The 20,957-nt window shown below is 30.6% G+C and overlaps 2 protein-coding genes and 1 long non-coding RNA gene across 3 annotated transcripts; 2 read left to right on the forward strand and 1 right to left on the reverse strand.

The window, feature by feature from the left end:
• Positions 1 to 475: 475 nt before the first annotated feature.
• LOC126739838 (cuticle protein 16.5-like) lies at positions 476 to 9,548 on the forward strand. Its single transcript, XM_050445654.1, has 3 exons — positions 476 to 591; positions 694 to 890; positions 9,289 to 9,548. The coding sequence occupies exons 1-3, from the start codon at positions 580 to 582 to the stop codon at positions 9,434 to 9,436; spliced, it is 357 nt and encodes a 118-aa protein (XP_050301611.1). The 5' UTR covers positions 476 to 579; the 3' UTR covers positions 9,437 to 9,548.
• Positions 6,958 to 7,462, reverse strand: LOC126739834 (pupal cuticle protein C1B-like). Its single transcript, XM_050445651.1, has 2 exons — positions 7,381 to 7,462; positions 6,958 to 7,272 (listed from the first exon to the last, which is right to left on the reverse strand). Exons 1-2 carry the CDS (start codon positions 7,390 to 7,392, stop codon positions 7,048 to 7,050), a joined length of 237 nt encoding a protein of 78 aa, XP_050301608.1. The 5' UTR covers positions 7,393 to 7,462; the 3' UTR covers positions 6,958 to 7,047.
• Positions 9,549 to 14,494: 4,946 nt separating the features above from the next.
• On the forward strand, positions 14,495 to 15,241 carry LOC126739576 (uncharacterized). Its single transcript, XR_007661660.1, has 2 exons — positions 14,495 to 14,718; positions 14,886 to 15,241. It is a non-coding gene; the product is annotated as an uncharacterized LOC126739576 (long non-coding RNA).
• Positions 15,242 to 20,957: the final 5,716 nt, after the last annotated feature.

A 20,957-nucleotide genomic window follows, 5' to 3' on the forward strand; every position in this document is an offset into this window, starting at 1 on the left:
ATTGATTAGCAGCTATTGCCAATAATTCAATAAAACTTTAAGGGATGGTTTAAAGAAGTCGAGTTTTTGTTAATCCCGTTTAATCTAAGTCGGTTTAAGGTTTAATCTAAACTAAGAACTCATGATTCAAATACAGAATTAACTATTGCTTAAAAGCATTTTTCAAGAAGAGTTTCTCAAGAAATATTGTAAAAACTTCTAAAACGTAATTTTTCAACACACATTTTTCGGCTTTCAAATATTATGTTTTATTCATTCAACCTATTAGTATATTTTCATCTCAACCCTTATAACCCCATAAAAAACTAAAATTAAATACATAAATAAACCTTCTTTGACCAAGACCTTGTACGATGTAAAGTCAAGGATTTATAATATGCCAACATCTTTGTGTGCGTAATGAATTATGAAAAAAACTGGGCTATTACGTCCCACAGTTGAATTTAACGTGCAATGCCAAACCAAGAAGAGGGGAGCAAGTTTATCAGACTTTTATAGAGTATAAAAGCCGAGGCCTTATCTGCAAACAGTATCATTTGATCGAAGGTATCAAATACGATTAAAATCAAACTTGACAAAATGTTCAAATTCGTAAGTACAAAATCAGGAAATACATTAGAAATGTTAATTATTGTAACAAAAACTTGTAATCATAGTCTTAAAATTGATTTGTTTATTAATTTTTTTTCTTAGTTTGCCGTAGCTTTCGCCGCCATTTTGGCCGTAGTCTCAGCCGCCCCAAAAGCTGAGCCAGGCTTGGCCTACACCGCTCCTTTGGCCTACAGTGCTCCTCTGGCTTATGCTGGTGCCGCCCCCATTGCCTACTCGTCCTACGCCGCCCCATCTGTTTACTCCGCAGGATATGCTGCCGCCCCACTTGCCTATTCTTCATATGCTGCCCCCGCTGTCTATGTTTAAATGTTCTTCTTTTGGCTATAACTGATTTTTTTTTTGTTAATTTTGGTGTACATTTGAAACAAAATTTAAATAATTAAATAAATTCCTTTAAACTATTATTGTCTTTGATTCTGAATACGATAAAAAGTCTAATAATTTTTTATCAAGAAATTTGAATTTAGAGTTCTTATTACTCGAAATTAGTATTGGTATAATTAGTGTCGCTATTAATTATTTTCAGATTGCATTGGATTAATTTCAAAATACTCTAATTATAATTATTATTATTATAGATTTCATGCCGAACGGGGATCATTCACCTATCCCAGATATCTTAGATATAAGAAAGATGAAGCTCTGATGGAGTCCTTTCTGCAAAAAAGTTTTTCTTGTTGTTAAATGCCTTGGGTTTGAATGGAGTCGATAATTAGCTGTTCTTTACACCCCGTGGCACATCTGGTACATCCTGCCTATTAAGCGACTATGATGCTATTCTGGTCATACGGTGTGTAATCTAAGATGTAATGAGTTTATAGAGTGTGGGTAAGTATATTACTGGTCAATATTTAGACGGATCTTAAGTGTTTTGGCAATCTTTGGACAAGAGGTGAGTCGTACCTTCTGTTAAAAAATTGGGCATATTCTAAAGATTCACAAGCATGTCGTTTAGAGGGTCGGTCAGTTGTTGATGTGTTGATCACGATTTCTTAATCCAGTATATTTGGACGTGATCTGGGCCTGAAGTTTTCCAGTTATGTAGCTTTTTCATGATGTTAGTCACTTCGGCAACTGAAAATGGTAAAAATGCCATTTGATTATATGTATAATACATTCATTTATTTAAGTTTAACCGGCTAATGTCATTTTGTCATGGCCTACAATATAAATTTTAAAAAATCAAAATATTAGGTTAGGAAAGGATACATTCATTTTCATTGAATCGGTTTAAAAAAAACTATATCAAATACAGAGTGTTTTATAGCTTCAGTTTATATACAATCAATTTATTTGGAAATCCCATTGATATTTATCTTTCTCTCTTGCACTCATGGATTTCTTATGGGAAGTACTAGAAGGAGTAATCGGACATGCAAGTGCAATACCTCATTTTAATATGGCGTCCATAAGAAAAAATAAAGTTAATGATTGCAAAAAAAAAATGAAACGTCGAGTAATTTTTTTTACGTCATATTATAGAGTATAAAAAGTGGAAATGAAAACCTGTTTTTAGTTTTCCGATATCTCTTTAAATAAGGAAGGTAAAAACGATTTTAACAAATTTCGTTTTTTTTTAGATATCTCCCGAAGTATCCAGAATTTTAAAATTTTTTAAACGTCATTTTATTAAGCTTCAATATGCGTAACTTTGCCTCCATTTAACCGATCCCGTAACTCTTATAGTTTTCCAATGGTCACCCTCGAATTTGGGACACCTTGTACAGTATTATGATTTTTTTTATGATATTGAAAACAAAGAATGCTACCTTTGGTATTTTAATTAATATATTAAGATTTCAATAATTTTTCCAATATTTAGTTAATCATTATATTTTAGATCGAATCGAACTCTATTCCAGTCATAGTCAACAGAAGACATCATAAGTTTATTACACAAATATGGAAAGCTAAAGTATTAACTTAAATAAGTAATACTTAATAATTATTATTTTTGGGATTAAGAGATAAAAGTAGCTTCAGCTAATCTTCGCATTTTGGGCAAATGTAATGTAATGTGTATTTGATACCAAATAAAGATATATTTATTTATTATTTATTTATTTAAGTTAGTGATTATTTTAGTGAAATCAGAAACTGGATTAGAGCAATTTAAAAAAATCGTTGAGAGAAACCTATGGCATTAAACCCGAAACTCAAAAAATTGAATAAAGCTGAAAATCTAATGCAACTGAAAATTCGTGCCTAATTATTTTTGATAGAGTAAGTAAAATAGGAAATGCAGAAGATAAAAAGGAATAAACTGGGCAAGAAAAATATTGTTATACAAAGTGTAATAGTTTTTTTAGTCAGTAAGCGTAGCAATTTCAATTTTACAGGTAATTTGGCAAAAATTATCTCAAATTGAAAGAAAGAAGAAGGAACAAATAAACGTTTATTTGCGAAAATAATTTAATTAATGAGGCAAATGAGGAGTGCCTCTCGATTATAAGAAAACCGTTTCACAGTAACACCTTGATGTGATTGAAATCCTTCAAATGACTAGTTGGGAAATATATGCAATACAATAATTTAGACGAAAAAGAAAATATAAGAATATAAGAGCCATACAGGCACCGGCTGACCATAAAATGTGAGTCGAGGAGAGAAAAGTATTCATATTAGAACCGTATAAAATTAGTGCATAAGTCATTAATAGACATAAGTTTTTTTTTAATAGTAGATTTGTAGTTGATATTTTCCAAACTATATCATCATCCTCAAACAACGAATAAATAATCAAACAGATTGTTCTTGCAACAATATTGTTTTAATACATTTCTTAAAGGAAGAATGTAATACGAATGCTGTTTGACGGATTCTGTTAAACAATTCCATATTGGTACAGCAACAAAGGGAAATGAACGTTGAAAAACGGCTGTACTATGTTAAAGGGTTCTACAAATTAAGAAAATTTCTGGTGTTATGATTATATTGAAGGATATTAGATCTTTTTTAAATATGGCGGTTTGCAATCTTTGTTATACGATAAATAAAACAAAACATGCGTATTTTACATAGAAATTGAAAATTCACTTAGGAAGGGAGTGATATGATTTCTTTAAAGAATACTATATTGTAAAAGAATACTAAGGAGCTTTTGAATTGATTTTAATGTGATTGCATCATTATTAATTATGTCTCCATGCTCAAGGTAAGAATAATGAATTGCATAAGTAATTTTTTTTCTGAAAGATGCGTCTTTAATTTGTATAATTGCTTTAGTCGCAAATAGGCAATACATCATTTTTTGCTTATATGAGAAGCTTAAAGGTTAATTTATTGTCAAGTATAACTAGCAAATTTCTTGCCTCTGAGACAACTGGAATTCTTATATTGCAATTCTCAATAACAACATTTTTTGAAATTAAATCAATACTTTTTTTATTTGAACCAAGGAAGAAAACACATGACTTAGAGGCATCTGACTTATTGGTTTTCAGTAAGCTTGTAAATATTATTTAAGTTATCATTGAATTGATTTTGATAAAAAAAGTTGTATATATTTGGGAATTGTCGACGTACTGTTGAAGTTGAGAATAAAAGATTACATTGTTCATGCCCGCGACATACAGAGAAAATAACAAAGGCCTGAGGATGGATCCAAAGCTTTGCTGAAGTCAAGGATGCATAAACCAGTTATTTTCTTTTGGGGCTCAATGAGTCTTATATCATTTACCTAAGCTAATTAGACTATATGTAAATCTATATTGCTCTCTTAATCCGACAATCAGGCATTATATTATTTTTTATTAAAAACTGAATAATCTGAATATAAATAAGTCTTTCCAGAATTTTAGAAATTACAAGCAAAATACTTATGGGCCCTTAATATATGAGTTCCATGGGAGTAGAGGATTTTGGGTAAAGGTTTATTAAAGCTTTTTTCCAAATTTCAGAAAAGTTATTCTAAAGCATACAAGTGTTAATAATATTCAACAGAAGTTTGAGATAAATTAATTTTTTTAATTTGAGAAAATTAAATCCTTTGTTGATAATTTAGCTTCCTATACAGAGCCATCAAGTAATGTTCATAATGTTCATATATCAAATAAACTATTTTAAAAAATATTATTATGGTAAAACAAAGTCTGCCCCCTTGGTGTAGTATCACTCAAGTTGCTACAACTTGCAAAATATTTAATAAGTAATTCAGAATCTGCGTTATGGAAAAGATTTAACTTGACAGTGGACTAAAAGTTTTTACCGGTCTTTGTTGACAGTTTTTAAATATATGAGTTTTTTGCACGTATTCGATAATATTAAAAGAGATTTTGTGTTTTATTTAATTAATAATTTTATGTTATGGGTAATCCGAGGAAAAAAATTATTTTTTAAAATATTTTTTAAGCTAAACTGGCGCACATTTATTAATTAGGTAGTTAATATTTGAATAAATGAATTGGATAAATTTCATTAATTTCTAATAATCTTATGGTTAACACTTTGAAAAAAAAAATAGTAAAAGAAGAACTTCGATCGTATGAGGATTAAGCTGACTGGTAAAACTAAAATTTAAGTTCTCTTAATTTATGGAATAATAGAAAATCTAAAAGAAAAGAGAGAAAATTTTGAAAAAGAAATTGGAAGTTAAAAGAGGATAAATAACAAAAAGGAGTAATATAGAAGAAATAAGAGTAAGTACTCAAATAATATGTATTGAGACAGAATGTTCTTCATGAGAAGATGAAGAATTAAATGAATAATTGAATGAACTAAATGAATTAAAAGAATTGAATTAAATGAATCAAAGCTAACTTGATTTATTTCCATAATTTTTAAAGATGCATTTTTATGCTTTTTATATTTTTTTGGAAATTTGTCTCTATCTTTCATAACTGCCTTTATTGTATCCGTTAACCAAAGACAACACTTTTTTGTAATTCTTGAGGTCCTAAGGGGAGCGTGCCGATCAAATAGTTTCAATATTTGATAATTTAAATAATTGGTTTTTTGTCCGATATCAGGCATATAGAATATCCGATCCCAACACACTCTTTTTAGATCCTTAGAAAAAAGATCACCATTAAACTTCCCAAAATCGCGATAAGTTACCACCTTGGGCGGATGCTTTTGTAGCTCGTAGGCTAACGTGGTGTAGATAGCCACATGATCCGATATTAGGTCAGCTAAAAGTATTCCAGAAGAAGTTACATATTCAAAGTTATTTGTGTAGATCACATCTATATTTTTTTTGTGATAGCAGTGATTCTTGTGGGTTTGTCGATAGTTTGTCTAAAATCGTAAGATATAAAACAGTCATAAAAAATATTTGTTACATTGTGGTCAATATTGCTATCGCCAAGAAAAACTACTGAATCATATAGAGCAGTTACATATGACAATAGACTATCTCAGTATTCCACACATACCTGCAGGTTTCCCGAAGGCACCCTATAAAAACAACCACAACAAAGTTTTAGCCTACCCACTTGTAATAGCAGAAAAATCAATTCGATCTCCTTGATTCTGGTATAATCGCTCAGAACCACCTTTACCTGTAAATCCATGCGAACATCTACACCCACACCACCACCCCTTCACTCACGATCCAGCCTATAAAATTTATAATTGGGTAAAGAAACCATTGTAGTGGGAATAGTTTCATTTAGCCAAGTTTTCGTCACTGCAAAAATATCGAATTCATTTCCGCTCACCATATTTCGTAATTCATTGAAGCCCGTCGAAAGAGAACGCACATTTAAGTGACCAACTTTTAATTGGTGCATTATAAGACTACCTAACAATCCTTTCTTCTTCTCACAAAATAAATTTGGATTAAAACTTTTGATATTTTATAACAATTGCGAAAAATAGAGAACCAAAAGCGTTTAAAAAGTCTAATAAGAAGTAAGTCTTATGCACTAAATAACTTAGGTATACCAAACATTAAAATCACAATAGGAAAGTTCGTAGGAAAATTTTTTTAAATAGTTTATTTGTTCCCCTTCTTAACACCAGTTCCCGAACTGGAAGATGAATTCTTTCTGACTAGACTAGACCAGTTTTTTACCTGCATTGGTTATGCATGTGAACATGTGACCAATATTTCTAATATTGAAGAGTTATCAGCAGATTCTTTTTGGTTTAAGTTCATAGTTTTTACTTATTTTGACTAATTTTTTTTTGATAGAAAGATTTTCTGTTCGAGTTTCTGTTTCTCCTTTTCACTTCCTATTCTTTTTAAATGAGTGTAATGAGTATTAAAAAATATTTACGTATTCTGTTATTTTAAAGGAGTTTTCTTTAAAAAAAAATCAACTTTTTATAGTCGAATGAATTTGGACAAAACACCAAGCTCAGTAGGTAAAATAATAAATTTTCACTTTGAAAAAAAATACCATAATAGTTTACATTGATTTATTTAATGACTTAAATTTTGTTTGAATTCGCACCAAAAAAAAAAAATTACAACCATAGCCAAAACAGGAACATTTAAACGTAGACAGCGGGGGCGGCATATGAAGAATAGGCAAGTGGGGCGGCAGCATATCCTGCGGAGTAAACAGATGGGGCGGCGTATGAGGAATAGGCAATGGGGGCGGCACCGGAGTACGCCAAAGGAGCACTGTAGGCCAAAGGAGCGGTGTAGGCTAAGCCTGGCTCAGCTTTTGGGGCGGCGGAGGCTACGGCCAAAATGGCGGCGAAAGCTACGGCAAACTAAAAAAACGAAAAGTAAAAACTAAATAATTAAAGAAAAATAGTGCAATTACAAGTTTTCGTTAAAATAAATATGTTCTTTCATGTATTTGTTAATTTTATACTTACGAATTTGAACATTTTGTAAAGTTTGTTTTAAGTTGTATTTGATACTTTCGATCAAATGATACTGTTTGCAGATAAGGCTTAGACTTTTATACTCTGTATGCGTCTGATAAGCTTACCCCCTCTTCTTCTTTTGCCTCGGTAATCAACTATCGGACGTAATTTAGTCCACTTTTTTTCTTCGATTATTATTCACACAGATGTTGGCGTGTACCGAAACCTTGACTTCAGATCGTACAAGTTCTTGGTCAACGAAGGTTGGATTTAACTTAAGCTTTTATAAAACAATGAGGAAAATAATAAGAATTTATTGATTATTTAATAAAAATTAATATAGTGCTTATGATAAGAATTTATTTTAAAGCATACCTATTAAACTCAAGGTAACAACAATTTAAAAAATTAGGTCCATATTTGCAGAACAAAATCAACAAGTACCTCATCAAATAAGTCATTAAACTTCCACTTCTAAGCCATCTCTCTTAATATAAGATTCGAGGGTGAAACCAATTATTAAGGCAAAATTAAATAAAGTTGAGTTTTTAACAATCAGAAATTTTTCTTCGTCTTACTTTATTATAATTTTAACTTTTCCAAAGTTTTCAAACACCTGTATGTTTTGGCGTTTCTTTGTAATGAGTTTCTTTGGAATTTTTGCTAAAAAAACAGGAAATAATCTTTTTTGAAGTTTTCTTTATCTAGCATAAATTTTTATCGTTTGTTTAATTTGTTTTAAAATTTGTTGAATGCTCCAGCAGATTTTTGGTTTGATTATCTTCAGAAAAATATTTTTGTAAAACTAAGTTTACATGTAAAAAGAAACCTGTTGGAGCACTTAAAATATTTAAAATGCCTTAAATAGAAAAAAAAATCATTTTGATTGCCTGGTTAAAAAATCACTCCTGGAAACATTCAAAATTATTTAAGAGCTCTGGACAATATTAGAAAAATATCTGAAATAAACTATAAAATTATACCAAAAGGAAAAAAATTCTGGAAGATATATAAATTTATATCAAAGTTACTTTACATACCTCAAAGATATCAACAAATATTTCTAATGCTCGGAATCCAAAAAAGAATTCTCCAATAGAAAGATATTACTGTCAAAATCTGAAAGCATAAAACAGTTTAGCTCGATTTTTCCTAATTCTGACCTTTTAATTATTTTAGTGTTATTTAGGTATTTTATTTATTTACTTTGACTAGTAAAGGCATCGTTGGGATGCAATAAAAAACATTTTTTGTTTAAAAAAAACATTTAAATTCGATTACCTATTTTTAATAATAAACATCCCTTAAAAATTAAAACCAATTTTACGGTCACCTGACTTGTCAGCCTCTTTATACCTTAAAAAGTAATGTAGGTCTATATTTTAAGGCTAAAACAATTTAAAAAATAAACAACTATCTTAACAACAATTTTAGTTTTTAGAAATTCTGAACCAAATACCCAGGGTCCGAATTTATATTTTTAAAAATGCTCATTTTGCTCACATATTTATTTATTGAATTTACAACATCAAAATTCAATACCTGAAGTCTTAATAATGCTCAATTGTTGAATAAATCCAAGGTTTCGCCCAATTATGTTCGCATGCATAACCAATGCAGGTAAAAAACTGGTCTAGTTCATCCGATAGTAGGTTCTCTTTATCGTTAAGAGAAGGGGGTTTCCTTGCAGGGTTTCACCATATAAAAGTCAGGGTCTCAGGCTCAAACGTTATCATTTGATCGAACGTATCAAATACCAACAAACAACCTTTACAAAATGTTCAAATTCGTAAGTAGATCTGCTGTTTGAATGGCAAAAGTAGTTAATAACTTTTTTTTATAGTTTGCCGTAGCTTTCGCCGCCATCTTGGCCGTAGTCTCCGCCGCCCCAAAAGCTGAGCCAGGCTTGGCCTACACCGCTCCTTTGGCCTACAGTGCTCCTCTGGCTTATGCTGGTGCCGCCCCCATCGCTTACTCCTCTTATGCCGCCCCATCTGTATATTCTGCCGGATATGCCGCCCCCATCGCTTACTCTTCCTATGCCGCACCCGCCGTCTATGTTTAAATCTTTTCTGACTGACTCAAAATTGTAAAATTTTATTTTTTTTTAAATTTCGGTTTTAAATGGAAAAAAAAATTAAAGCGATGCAATAAATTTTGAAAAAGCGAAAATACTAGTTTAGTCGTTTTATTCGCTTAAAAGCATAACACTTAAATTATAATTGGAAAATTGCAACGAAATGGTATAAGTAGATGAAATTTTACAGAGAGAAAAATAGTTTTTACTAATGATAAACCTCAGTTTTATTTTTTCAAGTCAAGCTGTTAAAATTGTTAACTCTCAAACCCAAATTGATGTTTCACAAAAATGATTCATGTCACTTCCGCATTGATAATTTTTTTGTCAAAACGAAATAGCCACTAAACGATCCTTTATTATTAAACAGGTTATAACTGACTAAATTTCAGTTATTCTTCAAGTCTCAGTAAAATCTTCCTTCTATGATAAGCTTGAGAAATGTGAGAAAAATATATCTAGATACAAACTAGACTAAGAAATCTGTTTTAATGCAGAAAATTACTTTTTTTTTAAGCACCGCATGTAGATATTGGAACAGTCCAATTTATCTCATGCTTATAAAATATTTCATAAAATAATGAAAATGAAATTAAAAATATATAGATTATCCTAGTTTTTTTAAAATTAATACATAACTAGCACCAAGCTATATTCTAATATGATAAAGTATCCACAAAGCCCAGAACTTAAGTCACAGTTTAAAAATTTACCTTAATACGCTGAATAAGACTCCTCGATCAGAATTACATTAACTACCATAAATAAAAAACGAATAAAAACATGACAAGTTTAAATAACTATTTAAATAACTATTAAATAACTGTTTAAATGACTATTAATAAAATTGTTTAAGCAAATTAAGTATTTATTGATAAAAAACAGATAGCGAATGTATTTAAATATTGATAAAGAAATGGCCAATAAAACACAACCATATGACCTAAGAAACAAAGAACCAACAAATCCAAATTACCTAATTCTTGAGCCAACTTCCGAGAGAGAACTTATTCATATTATCATCTTGTTAAAGTGCCGAAAACTATCTGCTTTGGATGCCTTTAAGGCTAATTCTTTCAAACAATTTTCAGAGTTTCTTGGTAAAACCCTTACGTATTTACTGAGCAAATCCCGTTCTGAAGACAACTTAAAAAGCACTAATTAGACCACAAAGATGAGCTAGAATATGCAGTCATGAATTATAGGCTAATTTCTATATTAAATAATCTATGTAAAATAATTTGAAAAAAATACGCCCAGATAAATGCTTAAGAAAATTCAAAACCTTTTTTAAAAAATAGTATACATTCAGAGAGGGCGTATTAGAAACATTTAAAAAAGATGAAATCCTGAAGTCCTTTAATACTATTAAGAAGCTCTTTATCATATAAGTTTCAGTGTGTGGAGATTTGCGGTGTTACAAATTCGAAAGTACCACTTAACCTCGTTGTTCCGAAATTTTTATGTTAAATTAACATGTTTTGCGGATGACTCTGTCGTTATTTATGGGAGAACCACTTAAAAAATTAAAGCAGAAAATAAAAGGAGGGTATGATCTGGTCAAAGTTTGCAGGGGGTTTTAGAACCAAAAACTTACCATTCATTTTGAGAAAATATTTTGAATGCCATTTGAGTGTTACTTTACGAATCTGTAGCTAAAAGCAAATTTAAGTCGAACGATAACACTTAATTAATGATAGCATATAAAAATAGAGTTGTAGATATACGCCCCTTCGCTCCTCAATAAAAACCCCTAACTGGCTAACTACTGACAATAAACACTGGTATTTAAAAATAAACATTAGGATAGCGTTTCTGCTAGTATCTGAATCCACGAATTTATGTAGTTCTCTCTGCTGTTTTTTTTTTTGGAATTAATTCTATATATTTGTTTAAAGCAAAATTTAAAGAGCGGATTCTAAGCTAACTTAGAAAGTATATTTTATATATCATAGGCTCTAAAAATAAGTAGATATATAAACATTTTTTTACATAGTCGCCAACTGTACCAAAAATAAACCGAGATTTATTAATATTTATTCGTGATTTAGACGTGAAACCCTATTTTAATATCTATCCATAAATTTCAAATTTGTTATTTCAATATTGCATTAACATTTTGAATTTAATAAGTACTTTTTATCGTTATTAGTGTAATAAATACATAATGGATTTTTGTTTAAACTTTTTTATTTAAAAAGCAATTTTGTTTTTAAATTATTGCCCTGTATATTCATAAACCCCTGATAAGCCTAACCTTTTGTGGGTCAATTTTATTCAGACATTTTAATTTTACACTCTATTTTACTTAGTTGAATAAATTTATTATTATTATTACTCATCAATCTTGTTAGAATTTTACGTGAAATCCAAAAAGATAATAAGCATGTATATCATACAATAAAAATACTGTATAGATGCTATTAAAACGTATAAAAGTTATAAGATATATAGGAATCCCTATATTATCACCACGACCTGACTCAATTTTCTAAGGGTCAGGCAAAGAATAAATAACCTCAGCGTTTTTTTAATGAACCTTTATTGGTTTTCGAAAAGAAAACCATCGAACGAAAAGATATGAAAAATCGTCTCCTTTTGTTGTGTGAATATTGAAATGTAAAAATTCTGTTGTCCCACTCTAAGTAATTGTTTCTGGAAGAAAAACAGTTTTAAAAAACGAGTTCGTTTACCTTTTTAATACGATATCAGGTTTGAACGGAGGGGAATGTCATACATATTTAAACTAGTTTTAATATTTATGCCCTGAGGTTTGATTTAATTTTTCGTGTGTTTGTTATCGTAGCAATTCATTTATCTTAAGTGGTTCTTAGGTGAGTCTAAGTATGAATATAATTATTCACCTATTTTTAGACATGATTATTCATCCCGGATAATCGTATCAAGAAAAATATTAAAATAAATATCTCTCTCTCTTCAGTCGTTGCTTAATCTTAAGCATCGTAACTATTTATGATACAAACAATCACCATGCTTCTCTATTCTCTATGGTTCTTAGTACTTCTGCTATTGACTGAACTAGCTAATTATTGAGATCTGCCGGTCTTTATCTATTCACTGGATTACAATTTTTTCAAGTCCATTCTTCCGTATCCGCTCCGGATTCTTGGGAGGAGCCTTTTATGATTCTGAATATTCAGTTCTCTGCGTATCGCGATATTTATTCTATGAGCTGTCCATAAGGGATTCTCAACATCTTGCAGTCACATATCATTTGAAATGCTTCTATTCTCTTGCGGCATGCTCCGTTGAACGTCCAAGATTCTAACTATAGTCCATCTTATTCACTTTTTAAATATTATAGTCTTTCCACATTTTAACTAGTTTGCCTAAGACTTCTTTTGTCATTCCAATCCTTCTCCTAATTTTTGGTTTGAAGCCTCCTTTGTTAATTATTTTTGTGCCAAGATGAATGAAAGTGTCATTGGTTTCTATATCGTAGATGAGTCGAAGTAGCATTCCAATTATCAAAGATGTTTTCACAATCAGCAGACAGTATTTGGTCCTGCTTAGTCGTAAGCCTAATTCCAAACTAGCAGCATGTACTCGTTAAAGTATTTCTAACATTTCTTGTTCGGTTTATGTCAGAGTTATCGTGTCATCCGCAAATCGTAGGCTTGACAATTTTTTTCCAAAATAGAAACTGCGTTCTCCTAGTTTTCTAGAGCCGTTCTAATATATAGTGACCGCCTAAAGTTCCGCATCAATTCGTTAAAAATTAGAGACATGATTTTTTGAGAAAACGCTCGGACCCGTCGATTTTTATTTTAAGTTGCGCATTATTTCACATAAATTTTTGTATACAGGGTGGAACAAAAAAAAGATATGACGTCATCGGTCATTTTTTTAAATGGAATTCTATATTTTTTATTTCATTTATGAAATACAGGCGAAATTCCAAGCAAGTTTCGTATGAAACACCTTATCTCAAAACTCAACTGTTTCAGAAATATTTACATTTAAATAACAAAAAAACAAATAAGTACGTCTATTTACAAATTAAGATAAAATGGAGAATAAAATGTTAATGTATCTTGATAGATTTCAAACTAATCCCCATTTACTTCTTGGCAGAAAGCAATACGGTTTACAAACTCTTGTAAAACACTATCAATTATTTCGGGTGATATAGTCTAATTTCATATCTAATTCTATTTTTCAAATCTTCTACGTTGTTTGGCTTCTCAACATAAACTTTACTTTTAAGGTATCCCCATAAAAAATAGTCGCAGGGATTTAGGTCTGGTGACCTGGCCGGCCACTCTATTGGCCCTCTTCGTTCTATCCATTTTAGGATCTTTAGGACCTAGTATACAATTTATTTAATATTCCCAAGTACTCGATTCGGCGCTATAAAAGAATAGTTCATTTATGTATTAGAGTAATGCACCTGTAATATTATGGTGTAATCTATTTCATAACAATAAGGTAAGTTTTATAACCTTATTTTAGGATCTAATTTTCAATAGGAAAAAACGAGTTTTGGAACTGGATAACTCGTTTATAAATTGTGTTTTTCTGTTCTATTTACTATATGATATACAAAAAATATCATTTTGTTCCTGTTCCTTTGACATGTTTGACATATATGTATAGTATTAAAAGTTATTTTTTATATATTTTTATTATTTCTTAATTACTGTCTGGATCATATGTATCATATAATCATATACAAATATTATACAAAATATATAATTTAATTAATACTTTGTGATATCTCAATTTAGTCTTTTTTATGCATCTTTCTAAATTTTTTTTTATGACTGCTAAATAAGGCATACTTTGTCGAAAGCTTCGTTTATATCTATAACTACTATTATTAAGTCATACATATTATTTTTTATAAATAAAGGTAAATCAGCTTATGAAAAAAAAATGACAAAAGAAATTGTCGTCATGTGCATTTACGTACATATAGCAAGCCCACAAGATCCGCAAGAAAAAGGAAAAAAAAACAACAAAAAATATGCGCGCCTCGGCATACACCAAAGTCAAGGTTTGCCACTGGCAGTACAGAAAACTGCACCCGCCCAGTTTCCTCTTGAGTTAATGATTGTCGTAGAAAAGAAACGAGATCAACTTTTGCATCTCGCATATACAAATAAAAGGTCAAAATTTACCAAGGTGGTTACGTTTTATTTTAAACCACGATTATAGGTATAAAAGGCCGGGGCCGAGACAACGACTGCATCAGTTGATTTTTGTTCAATCAATAGCAACCAAACCAACCCTTCAAGATGTACAAGATTGTAAGTATAGACTTTCGTTAAAAAAATCATAGTTTCAATATTTTTCCATACAAAAGTATCAATAATTTTATAAACATTTAAACACTAAAACTTTATTTCAATAAAAAAATTCAATATTTCCTAACGATGTATTTACTATGAAGTTACACAATTATTTCTTTCCTCAGGTAGCTGTTGTATTCGCTCTCTTCGCCATGGCCTTCGCTGCCCCTCAACCCAAACCAGGCGCGCTCTTGGCCTCCAACTTGGCCTATACCGCTCCCCTGGCCTACAGCGCTCCATTGGCTTACAGCTCTTCCTACAGCTACAGCTCTCCCAGCTTAGTTTCTGGAATCGCTGCTGCTCCTTTGGCTTACACCTCCTACAGCGCTCCTTCTCTCATCATCTAAGTTGAATATAAGGATAGTGGATGAACTAATGGTGAACTGGTAAACGCAACTGGACATCTTTACTTTTTGAATAACGATTTGGATCCCTTTTTTGTGATTTGTAGTGTAAGAATAAATAAAAGGTGGAAAAATTATTTTGGTTTTTTCTTTTGTATCAGTTTGCAGTATACTTAATAGCTACGTTATTTAAAGATTTAAATTAGCCTTCGGTGCTCCTTTGGCCTCAGCAGCGTTCATTCCCTCGTCATATACTGTAGAGACTTGAATTTATTAGGTATGAAGAAATCGATTTAAAAAAAAACACTCCTAATATGAAAAGTAAAATTCAAATGTAATCCTAAACTCCAAACTATTTAATTTTGAATTAAATAGTTTGGAGTTATTTATTTATTTAATTTTAAATTTGGACTTTTCTTGCTGACATACATTTGCAGCAAAATAATCCAATTTATCCAATTTATAGATATAACTTTTAAGTTATTTAAGTTTTGTTAAACTATAGATATTTTAACAAAAATTAATGTGATTCTTATTTTGCATATTATCTCAAACAATGAATCCATTAGAATGAAATGAAAATTTTTACTAGACCACAAATTAGGCCTGTGTTCAAAATTTTTCATTTCCAACATCGATACAAAGACAAAAAAAAAGTTTTTGTTTCCTTTGTAAGTAAATAAATATGCTATTCTACTATAAGGAGCAGAGGAGCGGAGGAGGCACAAGCAGTAACTAGGAGGAAATTAAAAATTCAAACAAAATTGCAAAACAAGTGAGTCGACTTTCAGGGGATTATATTTTATGACAAATGGCAACCACGTAAACCGAAAACAAAAATAAATAACAAATGCACTTTAAATTACTTTATCAATACCTTTTTAAAACTATTATAATTTCGTGTAATAAACTGTGTTAGTTCAATATCTAAATTTTTTTGCTTATGACTTCCCGCAATTTTTGTTTTTAAATTTTGCGGTAAAATCTTAAGAATTTTCGGAAGCAATGAGAATTGTTAAAAAAATATGATTGTATTTTATTATTTCTTTTAGGGTAGTATTTAATCGAACATCAGTTTTTATAATTTTTAACACGTTTAAAATCTGGGTGAAGCAACAAAAATACTTATTGAGCTTATCTTATAATCTTTAGCATCTAATAAAGTTAATATTTTCAACTGTTTTATACTAATCTGGATAGCTATTTAAATAATAAAGCTTCTAAAAACTGTTTGAACTTCATACTTTATAATATGACAAAAGCTAGTGAGCATAAAATAAAACAAAAATAGGCATCACAAATAATTATACTTTATTGTCTTCGATTTATAAAACAAAAAGAACAAAAAATGCCATTTTTAAAACAGTATTTGAACCGCAAAACAAAAAAGAGTGAACATTAAATAAATTATTAATAAGACTTCAATAAATTAAAAACGTCACTGAATTACCAAAGCAGGTTTGGATTTTGATGGTCGTCCACGCTTTCTTTTTTGTCCAATATGGATATTTTTTGCCTCTACAGACGGAACTGAATATTTTAATCTAATTGCTAGGACCAGAAGATGTTTGCACATATACCATTCATCCAATCATCTTTTTTTTGAGAATTGTTACTCTCCAAGTGGAAAAAAAAATTCTTTGAATTCATCAAAAGTTTCCCAAGGTTTTTCAGCCTGAACATCCAATACTTGACCTCCTGGTACTATATAGACATTGTTCTTCGTGTCAGCATCTAACACCTTTATTTTTCTATGTAATTTTGCCCATTAATATGCTTTTGTCCAATCAGGAAGTTGAATAAGCGGAGTAATTGAAAAGGAACTCCTCTGTAGTTTTGCAGGACCATTCGTTAACCATCTCCGATGCGATAACCAGAAAACGAGACAAAGAAAATCTTTCGCGTAATGTATTCCTATCTTTTATGGTTCTATTAAATGATTCCAGTGCGTTGTTTGTGGCTGGTGATCCTGGGGCAGCACCTAGGTATATATATATAGTATATAGTATTTAATAAAATTAGTTTGGGTTTTCCATTTCCTCATACAAAAGGTGTGATGCGCTAGTAAAATGTTCAGGAGAAGTAACGGACTATAAAGCATCAATGTCTTGTAATATATTCTTTCGGGCGTCCAAGTTTGTTCAACCCTGGTTTGCATTTTTGTTTTTGCATGTGCCCAACACATTCTCACGATGGGTTCAGGACCAAAGACTTCTGTAAAATCATTTTGGATGCTCTTTGCGGCATCACAAACTAATACCGACGGTTGTAGAGAATGTCCGTATACAAACAAAACCTGTTCTTTTAAACTATAATAACATGGCAAAATCTTCCTGACGCTCGTTTGTTGAACCTCCTAGACATATCGGATGAAATTTTCTATGTTTATCTGTAGTTCCTACAACTAATACCTTTACTCCAGTTCTCCTAGACTTATAGTTGAGGAACCGTATTTAACACGTCTACGACTTGATAGATAATTGTTCAATTGTTTCATTGATAGTAATTTTACTCCTTCCATCTTACTAAGACTTTTTAAAATAGCTTTAGGCTTCAAATGTAAATCAAATAGTTTGCTTATTTCTGTCTTAACTTCCTGACTTATTCCGCAATCAGAACGAATTCCAATCGACTCGCGGTTATGGGCAGTCTCTACACGATAGTGCAAAACAACATTTGATGCAGCTTCAAACAGTAAATAAATTTGTGCCGCACACTGAGGGCCACGACGTTTTACTTTGTTACAGCGATAAAACCTTTTCTTTCCTTCTTCAGTCATATGTGTTATTAAAATAGACCAAGTATTTTTTGCACGAACAACTTTCTCCGCTTCTTTAACATATGCAAATTTTCTTACAAAGAGCCACTGCTTACTCTCGCCACGCTTTTTTTTGTTTCTAATTCTTCAATCTCCGAATCACTGTCCGAACGATATGAAGGAATTTCTATTTCATTCTCCATTTGAATATTGCCATCAGAACTATTCCCGGGTAAAATAGTATCGAGTTCCATGATTATTTAATGTTTAAAACGAATAAAACGGTGCTGTTTATATTACTGAAATATTATATACACCATAACCAATAAACGTATATGGGAATCCCAAACGCAGTTAACTGTCGCTCTAGTATGAACGCACGTTGCCGGATTTTTTTGTAATTCATTAACGAAAGCTGTTGCCGAATGCAAAATAAAAACTTGATGATTATATAATATTTTAGTTGAAATGAATTTGAAAATTAGAAGCTCATTTAGATTTTTTGTAAGCTTTGTGTATTTTTTGGTGCCTGTTTCTGTTGGCAGATTAAAAATATAATGATGCCTTAAGTTTGTTCACCGATAAATTTATTTGATATACAGAAATATAAGTTTCCATGTTAGTTAAAATAGTTACCGCATTTTATTGTACATCCATAATATTTGATGCTCATTTAAAAATTTCCCTTTCTTTTAGAACGGGTGCTATAATGATGATCAAGGTCAGTAAAAATATGTTTTATTTTTTTGTACAAATAAAGACTTGTACTTACAAATAATCCTCTTAAGTTTCAATCATTAAATTCAGAATAAAGATTAATTGTAGGATACTGGCTATTTTTATAGAGAATTAGCTTTGTGATTTTGTTTTGGCACACCTTTAAAATCTGCTAAAAAAATAAATATTTAATTTTATTCGTTTTCTGTATACTTGGACAGGTACAAGACGTATTTAAAAAATTACAGCTTGTGGCATGAATTTTAATATCAGATTGTTCGGGTTGATCGGCAGCCGTTAATAAAAATACTATAAATTTAGTTTTTACAACTTTTAGGCTTATTTTATTGCTACTTATCCATTTTTGTAAAACGCTAAGGCCTTGTTCAGCTTTCAAAAATTCATTTTCCCAATTGTTGTCTGTAAATGTCAGTGCAGTGTCATCGGCAAAGCAAATAATTGAATCATTCTTCAGCAATTATCCCAATTCATTAATATAAACTAAAAATAAAACTGGTCTCAGGACGGTGGCTTGAATGACTCCAGTGCTAATTACCGTTCCGCTACTTAATGTATCATTACATCGCACTTTTTGGATATGATTTTCCAAATATGATTTAAAAAGATCTAACACACGGCCTCTCTAAAGCACTAATTAATATAAAATCCATTTTAATTAACTGGATCTATTTATAAACAAACTCATTTTAATACAAAAGCTTCGCATAAACACTTCAGGCTTAATTGTTTACCAGCGCATTCCTTGTTTTCCACTCTCAACTGAAAACAACAAATTCCAAACATTCAATTAAATAATTAAGGCCAACTATTGTTTCTAGGTATATAAATATGTTTATTGTGATGTTTGTGACTAAACATCGTATGTGTCGATGTTTTTAGGCGAATGCCTTAAATGAGATTGGGAATTGATTAATTTGTTTACATTAATCTAATGTTAAGTAATTAAAAATGAAATTACCCGGGATCACTAAAATTAACACAACCATCCTTTTTTTTACCTTTTTAATTCGTGAATGGAGTGACACGTGTTTGCTGTTAATGACGTTTTGTAAATAAGCAAACTATCGGCGTTCAAAATTATTTCCCTGTTCGGGTTTGATAAATGACATTATTAAGTGGAAATTGCTGTTTTTTTTTTGTAAATCGCGATTTATCCGGGTCTTAATTTAATAAATATTAAGAATTTAATATATAAGCAAGCCCCTTCCCTATCTAGGTTTTGATGAAATTTAGCATAGAAATAAGAGTTAATAAAGGAAGGGCTTTTTACAAAAAAAAATCATAATCAAAATTTGGGTTTTCTTGCTACTCAAACACCACGAGAGAAGTATTTATTGGTAAATATTTTCGTGACAATCCTGATTAGTATTTTATTTAATTATTTATTTATTTATCAAAAACAAATAGGATGTAACAGGCCGAAACCCAAAGGAACATCCACAAATTACATCAAAGTGTTTCAGGTGTACTTAACTAATACAAAATTAAAAATAGTACAAGAGCAAAAATATGATAAAGTGCTTGTGTTGTTGTTAATTAGAACAAGGATCTCTGATTCTCTTCTTAAACATAGAAAGAGAGCGGCAAAATAAATATACAGAAAAAAAATTAGAATTATATAAGGAAAGCATGCAACTTAACGGCGAGTTCCTTGATTCTATACAAACAGACTGGAAACAAACAAGAATTTCGAAAATTTTGCTGAGGTATATGGAAAGGTATTTGGGATATTAGATAACTCGAGTCAATCTGATAGTTAATTATTTTATAGAGAAAGAACATGTCTGTGTGAGAGCGCCGTGTTTCAAGAGAATATAATTGATATTTAAATCTAAGTTCTATTAAATTAGCATGTAAGTTAAATATACCAGTATTTTTATAGTTCAAGAATCTTAGAGATTTATTTTGTATTGTTTTCAATCTGTCAGCATAGACCTCATATTGCGGAGACCAGACGACGAAGGCAAAACCCCAACGACTATAAATATAGGCAAAATATAATGATTTTAGAGGTTAATAGCCTACTATTTCTTACAATTAATACCAGCATTCGATTACAGTTGATTCTTAATTAATTAATATGTTCTGCGAAAGTTATAGCTTTTGATCATATATGACACCCAGATCCCTCACTTTATCTGTCCTCGTAAGTAAAATTCCATTAAAATTATAGTCGAGTTGAAATAAATTACTATTACGTGTGGAACTAATAAATGCGCATTTATCATAATTAAGGTAAAGTTTATTTTTCCGACAATACTCTGTCCAAATCATTTTGTAAGAGAAAGCAATCACCGAGATTATTGATGGAAGCAAAAATCTTAATATCGTCTGCATAAAGTAATATTTTGGAGAAG

Source organism: Anthonomus grandis, chromosome 8 (genome assembly GCF_022605725.1).
Source record: "Anthonomus grandis grandis chromosome 8, icAntGran1.3, whole genome shotgun sequence".
NCBI lineage: Eukaryota > Metazoa > Arthropoda > Insecta > Coleoptera > Curculionidae > Anthonomus > Anthonomus grandis.